Source organism: Lycium barbarum, chromosome 4 (assembly GCF_019175385.1).
Source record: "Lycium barbarum isolate Lr01 chromosome 4, ASM1917538v2, whole genome shotgun sequence".
Taxonomy (NCBI): domain Eukaryota; kingdom Viridiplantae; phylum Streptophyta; class Magnoliopsida; order Solanales; family Solanaceae; genus Lycium; species Lycium barbarum.
In genome coordinates, this window is record NC_083340.1 from 5,153,777 (window position 1) to 5,163,932 (window position 10,156).

The 10,156-nt window shown below is 34.8% G+C and overlaps 1 protein-coding gene across 4 annotated transcripts; it reads left to right on the plus strand.

Annotated features, from left to right (window-relative positions):
• The first annotated feature begins 336 nt into the window (after positions 1-336).
• Positions 337-7,698, plus strand: LOC132634945 (uncharacterized). 4 transcript variants are annotated; one of them, XR_009580368.1, is made up of 10 exons: positions 337-449; positions 2,379-2,522; positions 2,646-2,712; positions 3,062-3,119; positions 3,695-3,789; positions 3,889-3,992; positions 4,640-4,768; positions 5,692-6,895; positions 7,320-7,414; positions 7,505-7,698. XR_009580368.1 is itself a non-coding variant. In XM_060351129.1 (9 exons), the coding sequence occupies exons 2-9, from the start codon at positions 2,407-2,409 to the stop codon at positions 7,517-7,519; spliced, it is 1,788 nt and encodes a 595-aa protein (XP_060207112.1). In that variant the 5' UTR covers positions 456-610; positions 2,379-2,406; the 3' UTR covers positions 7,520-7,698. The 4 variants fall into 4 exon arrangements, 1 of the variants encoding a protein (XP_060207112.1); XR_009580366.1 differs by lacking the exon at positions 337-449 and adding an exon at positions 456-610; XR_009580367.1 differs by lacking the exon at positions 337-449 and adding an exon at positions 461-660.
• The last annotated feature ends 2,458 nt before the right edge of the window (positions 7,699-10,156 follow it).

The window sequence follows — 10,156 nt, forward strand, 5'->3', positions numbered from 1 at the left end:
AAGGGTTAAGGGTGAGGGATGAAGAACAAAGGGAGGGCAGACGGGTTTGGAGGGATAGAGGGGAGGGTGGGGGGGGGGGACTGCAAAAACATTTATTTTAATAAAAAAAAAGAATAAACAAATAAATTTTAATAAAAATGCATCACATTTTAATTATTTTTTATATTTTGTGCCAGGTTAGCTTGTTAAGGTGGTATTAAATTCACTTTTTAGATGTTCAGGTGTGTAATAAGTCGTCTGTATAGTTTGAATGTGAACTCAACATTTCGAGTATAGTTCAGGGGTCATTTGATGTATTTGCCCTTTTGATTAATTGAAGGTTTTATTAGTTAAGTCAAATAATACAAAAATTAAAATCAAGAATTTACCTAGTGAGACCAAAAAATGGTAGTCTGTAGAGATGGAAAGCAAGGGCGTGAGAGAGTGGGCAGGCGTTAAAAAAAGGACAAGTTAGTCTCTCTTCCTTGTCAAGCACACTTTCACTTTGATATTCAAAAACCCAACAAATCCGGCAGTTACACGTTATATATTTTGTACATTCATCACTTCCCGCTACTCTTTCTCTCTCTAAAAAATTCTTACTATTAAACCCTAGTTCTACTCTAAAACGGTCAGTTACATTCAATTTTATTACTACTCTCTTTCTCTCTCTACATTTAGGTACATTTTTTCTGTATCTATAGCTTTTATCTTGTCTCCCTCCCCCTCTTTATGATTCAATGTTACTGTAAAGTTTTGATTTTTGTGTAAGGATTTTTTCGAACATCATTGTATGTTCTCAAGCTCTTTTTTTTAACTTTTATTTTTGCTTGTGCTGGTTGTTTATTCAAGTGGTGATTCTCTCTGAGGTGAAATTTTGATCATGTACGATTGGTGATGAAATGTTAGGTGCAAAGTTTTGATCTTTCTGTTGAATTTGTTTTTTTTTTTCTGTTAAGAATCTAAAAATGGGGATTTAGTCACATTTTTCTGTATCTATTAGTTTTGTCTTGTGTTCTTTCCCCGTTTATTTGAAGCAATTCAAGTGTTTGTCACTGCGTCTTGTTCATCATTGTATGTGTTTAAGCTTTTATTATGTTTGTTTTTGCTTATCCTTGATGTTGCTTCAGGTTATGATTCAATGTTAGTGCAAAGTTTTGATCTTTGAGCTGAGTTTTGATTTTTTCTGAAAAAAAAAGGGGATTTTTTGTGTGTGTTTTGATCCATGAAATTGGAACATATACAAAAAATGATATGCACAAATTGATTTGTATTGGAATGAGTGAGCTTTGGGATATGAATGATTTATGTAACGGTTCCTTACTAGTTTGGGCATTCAATTTTACTGATCTGCATCTCTCTCTCTATACATTTTAGGTACATTTTTCTGTATCTATAGTTGTCTTGTCCGTCTCCCTGTTTATTTGACGATTTCGGAGCAATTCAAGTTCTTTTATGCATTTTTTACCGTATCTTGTTCATCATTTTATGTTTTCAAGCTCTTTTCAATTTTATTTTTGTCCTTGATGTTTTTTCAGGTGATAGCTCTCTTTGTCGTGAAATTTTCATCATGTTCGATTGGTGACGAATTTCCAGTGCAAAGTTTTGATCTTTGTGTTGAATTTTGATTTTTTTTTTTTGCTTAAAAATGGATTTTTGTGTGTTTTATTAGTTCTTGAGGAGGTCCTTTAGGGATATCCATGAAATTGGATTATACAAAGTAGATTTGTTTGGGCACTACACAAAAATGATATACACAAATTGATTTGTATTGGAATGAGTGAGCTTGAGTGGATACTAATGATTTACATAACGGACTTTACTAGTTTGGGGTTGAGTGTAGTTGATTGATTTGCTCTTGAGGAGCACGGGCATGTGCATTCTGCTTCTCTGGCTTAACTGTGATATATTTGATCGTGTTGCTGGAATATAGGCATTTTCTTTCCACAATTTTGTTTGTTTGCCCTGAACATTAGGGATTGAGGATATCTCTTTGTTTTGGAAACAGCCTCTTCCAGAAATGCAAGGTAAGGCTGCGTACAATAGACCCTTGTGGTCTGGCCCTTCCCCAGACCCCGCGCATAGCGGGAGCTTAGTGCACCGGGCTGCCCTTCTTATGGAAATCTTCTTATGATTTGTTTGACAAAGAAGTTCCTTTTTTATTTTACTTTTATGTGTAATTAACAGCGCTTGCCACTTCCAAGTTTAGATAAAAGAAGAGGGTTATAAGTTGACGGCTAGTATAAAGATGGTCTAACATCGCACTGATTGTTGGGCCCAACATGCTTACGGATGTGAATGAAGCGAAATGTGGTTTCTGATTTTTATAACTACTCTTTTTTCTTAATTAGCTTGTGCGCTTGAGAATTTCTTCTTACTTCTTGGTAATTGTTTTGCAGTTTAAGGATATTCTTTGGCCGCAAGATCATGATTCAAGTTAAGGAGGAAGCTCCGACTCTGGAATTTGGTGGATTCACTTCTTGTTCATCTTTCTCTGATAGCAGTTATGAGGCTAGCACTCCGAGATGCTCCTCCGAGCCTGGGTAAGCTGATAATTGTGATTTGTTTCAGTAGCATGAAGTTGGGCCTCAAATCAGGTCTTTGAAAAAGATGGTTGATTGATACAATTTTAGTTTTCACTTCAATTTTTTTTTATCCTATTTTAGTTCCAGTTGCCGAAGGAGCTCAGTTCCGACTAAACGTTCTTCTCAGGCAGGCTGGACAGAAGAAGAGGTAATAGGCTATTCGCTGGAGCTCCTGTTTTACCTATTATGTGGTTGAATTTCAAGTGATTTAGTTCTCTATCCAAGCTTTCTGTGTACTTGTATGATGATTTTTACAACCTTGTGAGAGTGTGTCTCCATGATAGTTAGGTACTTATAGAATTATCTATATGAGTTGGCATGTCCTTTTCCTTTTCTTTCTGATGCATGTGGATGCTTCGGATGTATAATTGATCAAAGGAAAGGATAAAGATAAATCTTGTTAGTCATAATTCCAGTTTCATTTGCTCAATTTTACTATTTCCATAGGCTCATTTCTTTTGATCTAGAAATTTCTGACTTCTTTATTCCTTTCACAGGATAGTATGTTGACTGAAGTGGTGAAAAGGTTCAAAGGGAAAAACTGGAAAAGAATAGGTAAGGCACAATTTATTCTGTCATGCTCTATACTTTTCAGCTAGTTTCTCTTTCTTTTTTCTTGATCAGGCCACTTTTCAGTTAAGGTTAACCACAAAGACCTTTACTTTTTGCTCCTAGTCTCTTTATGACTTGGGTCCTGCACTAGAAGGTAGTTAGGGCAAGAATATAGAAAGGTCTTACGTGGCGAACTTTCTGTATGAGTGGTTTTTAGTACCTTAGAACACTAGCACTTCCTTTTGCAGGCATTTTCTGCCTCTTAAGTTGTCTCTTTTTAACATGAAGTAACAACAAGACACGTTAACACTGGTTTGGAATTGATATAACGAATTATACTGCAGTATAAAAGTTACATACATGAAACCACTTCATTATCTGCCATTATTCAGTAGGTGAAAAGTTTTAGGAAGCCTATATGATCTACTTTTCTTTTAATTCTTTTCAGTATAATAAAAATGTTCACCATCTTTTGAATACCTGGCTATTTCATAGAGTAACTTCTACTGTTGTCTCTATGAGCTAAATTTGTCTGCTGAATGTTTTGTGTTGTTATTGTGTTCTCTTTTGTTCTACAGCTGAGTGCGTGAATGGAAGGACCGATGTGCAGTGCTTGCATCGCTGGCAGAAGGTTCTGAATCCTGAGCTTGTAAAGGGTCCTTGGACAAAGGAGGTACAGAACGATCTTACAACCATTTTTTTTAACTACCTGATAAAAAAATCAAGACTTTGATTATTAAAAACAATTGTTTTTTCCCTTTTGGAATTTCAGGAGGATGACCAGATTATTGAGTTAGTTGGGAAATATGGCAGTAAGAAGTGGTCTGTTATAGCAAAGTCTTTGCCTGGTCGCATTGGCAAGCAATGTCGGGAAAGGTCAGTTTCCAACTCTGCCTAAATCTTTTACTATGCAACGGTTTGTATTTATACATCCGGCCAATTTACATGCTCATAAACCCAGAACTTTTTGAAGGCTTCCTGGAACATCTGTAGTTAACCTGCTGACAGAGCTTTTTCCTTCCTTGAGAACTCATTTTGTCTCTCTTTTATCTTGTGTTATGCAGGCATCTTATTTTTGTCTTAGCCATATTGATTTTCTGTCCTGTGCAGACCCTGCTTACCATTATTACTTCCTATTATCTATTGTTTGATGTTGTGTTGTATCTGTTCAAAGCAATCAATCAATCAATCGTGCCTCAATTCCAAAGTAGTTGGGGTTGACTATATGACAAAATTCCATAATCCATAATTTGAGGTACAATCCCCCTTTTTGAGCATAGGCAGCTTTTTTTAAGTGAATAAGAAAAGGCATGACAGCTGAGAGCAGCTAAATATTTGATTAGTGCGATTTATTGGTGAATTCTTTGTTGAATTTTGCAGTAAAAGCCTTAAAGGAGATCCACATCTCCATGTTCTGTTCCAATTGAACAAGAAAATGACATTGGTTGATTATTGCTCATTATTATTCTTGTTGCAGTCTGCAGTGTACACTAATGTTGTGAGATCATCCATTAATGTCACAGGTGGCACAACCATCTTGACCCTACAATAAAAAAAGAAGCCTGGACTGAACAAGAAGAATTGGTCCTATGCCACTATCACCAAATGTACGGGAACAAGTGGGCTGAAATAGCCAGGTTTCTGCCCGGAAGGTATGCTAGAAAATCTATTTCTTTAATTATGTATAGGTGTCTGATTTAGAGATTCTACCAAAATGTAGATCAAGTAATTTGCATAATCTATCCCCATCTCATACCAATGGCAGCACATTTAGAGTGCCTGATGATGTAAAGTCGTCATTAGTATAAGTGTGATATAACTCGTATGCCAAATCAAACACAAACCTTCTCATTGTTAGGATGTATTGGTACATTGCTTACAGAGTGTATCAAAATATTGGACACTGCTCGAGCTCGTTCGAGGGACTTAAGTAGATAATTCTTGTAATGAAGGCGGCCAAGGCATATGCAGCTTTCCCTCCACTTTTACTTCTTGAGGCTCAATCCATGACTATAACTCTCTTAGCATTTCATTTTGTCAATTTGATATGGGAAAAAGTTTTCAACCTGTAGTAATAAGTTAAGTTTCATTTTGCTACCACTAATGCTTGCATTAGGGTAGACTGTCTACATCACACCCCTTGGGGTCAGCCCTTCCCGGACCCTGCTAACACGGGTGCTTTGTGCACTGGGTTGTCCTGTTATCAATTAACAAAATGAAAGGTTGACATGGGCAAGCAAATTAGGAGAACCAAATGGGAACAGAGGTAGTATTAGTGTGATAGCAGCTTGCCAGAGTAGTCTAGATATTCTAAGTTATTTAACTGTACTTTAAGGACTCAATGTGCAACCTGTTTAATCCAGAGATCGACCATCTTTTGTGCTATTAGCTGGAGGTACATGTGTCAATTTGTCTCTAACAAGCCAAGTTCTTAATTTGTCATGATTACTCTAAAATGAACTTTTTGCCTAAGCTTGATGCATTCTGTTTGATTTTCACTAAAGTACCATATATGCACATATCTTTGATAAGTTCTCCTTTCTGATCTATTTTTTTCCTTTTGGAGCTCTTGCAGGACTGATAATGCAATTAAAAATCACTGGAATTCCACAGCGAAGAAAAGAACAAACTTGAATTTACTAAGTAGGTTGGATATCCGAAGTGAGGGATCTCCGGATTTCTCAAGTCACAAGAAAAAACTAGAGATCAAGAAGCTTCCAATACAGGCTCATAACGCAGAAACATTTTTTTTGAGCGAGCAGACTGGAGTAGATAATGTTGCTGATGCTTGCTTAACTGATCTGAGAATTGGATATGCTTATTCTCCGCGAAATATTTTGGATAAGGATACTTCTTTATTTGGAGCCTGTAAATCATCAGAAGACAATGTGAGGGATCTCATAAAGCCACTAGTTGGAATACAATTTGGCAAGGCAGAGATTATTCCTATTGGTGAGACAGATAATCCATGCCACTCCAATTTAAATCGCTCTAAAAATTCACATCCTCTCTTGGCCTCTTCTTTAGATTTTCCTTTGGATCCGTCGCACCACACCAGATGGAGTAGTTCTCAAGTTGAGGCTGTTCCTCCGACTACTTTTGGGAGAATGTATGAATCTCCCAAAAGGTCTATGCACGCAACTGTTGATGATCCTGGCCATGATTTTTTGAGTTTGTCATTGGCTGGCTTCACCGAGGTTCATTCCCAAAGTAACAAGAAGAATAAAACATATGATGCACAATCTTCTTTGCCTCTCAAGCAGCCTGGTTGCTTATATTATGAACCACCAAAATTAAAGGACTTGTTGATTCCTATAACGGATGAAAACCTTAGTAGTGACAACCTTATCAGGCAACAAAATGGCCCTCCATTTTGCTCTACACCTCCTAGTCTTAAATTAACAGTCTCTGCTAATGGTAGCAGTCCAGAATCTGTGTTAAGGAATTCCGCAATGAGCTACACAAAAACTCCTTCAATCATAAGAAAGAAGACTTTGAGATTTCCAGAAGCTTCTGGGCATTCTAGTTGCACGGGCACCACGACTCCCTCATATGTTCTCCGTGGTGCTCCTGACGAGGAAGACACCTCAAACCTGAAGGACATGATTTCTGTATGTAAAACATCAGTTTCAGGAAAATCTCTCGGAAGGCGGTTGGAATATGCCTTTGATATGGAATGGGATTCCTCTAGATGTTGCACACCAGTTCCTGCAGCTCCACCTTGTGGACTTACTCTTGGTGCTATTGGTGCTAATACAATGTTGACACCATACAAACAGGTAAGTAATGTAGCAGTTCAGTTTTAGTTTGTCTTTAACTTCAGCTTTTTCCTGCTCAGTTTGAGATGATTTTTATTTTTTCGGGAGCTTGAACTCTACAAGAGCATCTCTATTGCGCTAGTTCAGTTAAAAAGAGCTTGAACTGATCTGACAAGTTAAAGAAAGATCTTAACCTAACCACATATTGATGGATGTGTCTAATTACATTGCTTTCCCGCGTTAGTTACTCTCTCGGTTAAGTGTTGTTTAATGTTTTTATACCCGTTAAGAATATCATTAATAGCATTAATCACAAAAGTTATTTGACTCACCCTTTATCTCTCCTCAAATTATCTTTTATCGCTACTCATACTTTTTATGATAATTTATTGGAGCTAGGGTAGATTTGAAAAAAATAAGCAATTAATGCCTTCTTTGTTCCCAGAGAGACAATTCATTATATGGACCAAATTGGTTTGGCTGAAAAGACACTTATTCTGCAAAGAGCAACGTGATATGTTCCTGCCTAAATGTTCATCTGTACTCCCTCTCAACTACTTTGATCTAATCCTGCATTCTACTACATATTACTGGTGTTATTTCTATTGTAATTTTCTTTTTTGATTTTAGGGATCAGCTGTATAGGATTGGTCTGGAGAAGTTTTTGTTGTAGATTACAATCGCGGAGAATTCTCAAACCATGTCAATTTTCGAGGTAACAAAGACCAGTGAAACAATGACATGCTGATACACTGAGAAAGGCCAAGTTGAAGCTGAAGAACTAGTCGGAGATGGAAGCCGTGATTTTGATATATTCACATAAACCTCATGAGCCTATTACTAATAAGAAAATAGCGTAAAAAGTTACAACTACATGAACAAGCTTTTTGGAGTAATTCTTGTTTTTGGAGTTGCATAATTCTATTCCTACTTCAGAAGTCTAGTGGAAGGAGGGGGGTTGTTTGTACATATGCATTTAGAATCAATTGCCTGCAGTTTTGTGGCATTTTACATTGTTGCAAAAATGTGCTCCTAGTGGTTTGCCTGGTTCCATGGCATTGTTAAACAAATAATTATATTATCCTGAACCATTGGAGAGAGAAAATTCAGGTAAAAGGTGGTAAATGTTAATGGGTTAGTTATACTAAACAAACCTGTGATATCTCAGTTATATCCCTATAGTTTAAAATCGAACTATGAAATTGTTATGCTTATACTAGGTATATCTCTTATTATATGTAAGTTCTTCAATGTTTCTTCAAACTTGAGCTCAAATTCGATTTTTTTTTTTATGTATTTATTTGTATTTTCTGAAAATTGTATATAGAAAATGAACACAAATTATTCTACATAGTGATAAGTAAGGTGAAAATATATTGTAGTGTTTGCTAAAAGTTCCAAAATCTACTTTCTCAACTTGGTTGCTTTGATATGGTGATTTTAGGATATGGAATGGACGTATGTAGTCGTCAGCATTTCTGGTAGACCATCTTTTTCGCCAATAGGATTGCAATTTGCATCCTTGGTTATCTAAAAAAAGTTTTTGGATAAAATGATAAGAACCAATTATGTATTGCTTTGTCTATCAATTATTAAATAATATATCCTCAATATATATAGTACTCCCTTTTTCTTTATTGGTGGAGACCTTTTTCTTTATGATAAGCTTAGAATTATTATTATTGTTGCTATATTAATAGTATTGTTTTTTATTTATTATATCATGTTACTATCGTTCCTGATGTATGGTTTGATTAGTAAAATGAAAAATGGTAAACAAGAAAAATATATTTTTTTCATTTTTTATTATTTTTTGACAAACTGAGCTATCTGTTTCAGTTAAGGAGCTATTAAGGAAATCTTGGAAATCCAAATTTTGGAAAGATGAGAATTCCACGTCAGCCTTGCTGTCTGAAAATGACTCAACGAGAAATTTCTTTTAACATTTTCGTTTCTTTACCATTACAATTTACATGGTATGAAAGCGTTGTTAGGGTACATAGAAGTCTATATTTGTCCATCAAAAAAAAAAAAAAAAAAGTTCCAGTGGACAGTGATAGTAATGATAATTCAAAACAAACTTGTTTGAATAGATAGATTATACAACATCAAAAAGTTTTTACCTCATGGTGAAAGAGATATTTGGTACGATGAAAGAGATATAAGTCGTAAGTCATGCATGATTCATCATAATGTTTTCTATTTAAGGTTAAATTTGATTGGATGAAGACTTTTTCAGTGAGAGTTCTTCGTTTAAACAATTTTTAATTTAGTAAGAATATGTGGATAAAATCACTTTCTTTTATTTTTCATCAGAAAAATCAATTATCTTTTATTATTTTATTCATAAAGTCATTCAAGTGGAAAATAAATACATGCAACCACATTTTAATGACATGACACCTGGTATTTAAATCAAAAAATAGAAAGCATTAACCCCACACCATTTAAATTAAAAATCTCTTAGCCGACCCAATATTCAACCCATAAAATCTCTTTATATGCTAAACAAATGCCCAAATATCCCCTTTATTTGCTTGAATTATCTTTACTAAAAAGCGGATGTATATATATTTTTCAGCTTAAGAGAACTTTTTAGTGAAATAGTAAAATATAAATGACTTTTTTATACAAAAGAAGGAAAAACCCTTTCCACCTATTTCAGTTTAAAGCTACTGAAACTTTTCTTAGAAATAACTTATTTCTCAAATTTATCTCTTCGAACAAGCAAAAAAGAAACAGCCAGACTATCAAAAACAATATAGTACTACATGATTTAGAGTACGAGAGTCAAATATTTTAGAGTTTGAATTGGGATAACATACTCGATCAGGGCACGACAGATTGTATGTGAATATATGAATATTAGTGTAACAATCATGCCTTTTAAGATTAGAAAATAAAAAAGAAAATTTCACTTGCTAAATAGCAGGTATATTAGTTCTTATATTGATCAATTATCATCTCACCAGTAAGGAACTAAATATCTTTTTTGCTCCATACAGTTACTTATAAGATTGAAAAAAAGGATATCAAATATTTATTTGTAGGAATTCGTTACAAAACTTTTGGTGTGGGACCAACATAAAAAAAAAAACAACTCTCGTTGATTTTATTGTACTTGAGAATTATAAATTTGAAATGGTTACGATAAAGCCAAAAATATGGCGTAAAGAATAAGGCTCAATTTGCAACAAACGCACTATTCCTCTCAATTTGGATCACGTATGTAACTGAATACTGTTTTTTATACCATATATATATATATATTTTGGATAAAAT

Bases quoted from the DNA above. Each gene is read 5' to 3' on its own strand.
- LOC132634945 (XM_060351129.1), top strand. From the start codon at position 2,407: ATGATTCAAGTTAAGGAGGAAGCTCCGACTCTGGAATTTGGTGGATTC. The intron at 3,993-4,639 runs GTCAGTTTCCAA...TTAATGTCACAG, and splicing joins GGCAAGCAATGTCGGGAAAG to GTGGCACAACCATCTTGACC. The intron at 4,769-5,691 runs GTATGCTAGAAA...GAGCTCTTGCAG, and splicing joins GCCAGGTTTCTGCCCGGAAG to GACTGATAATGCAATTAAAA.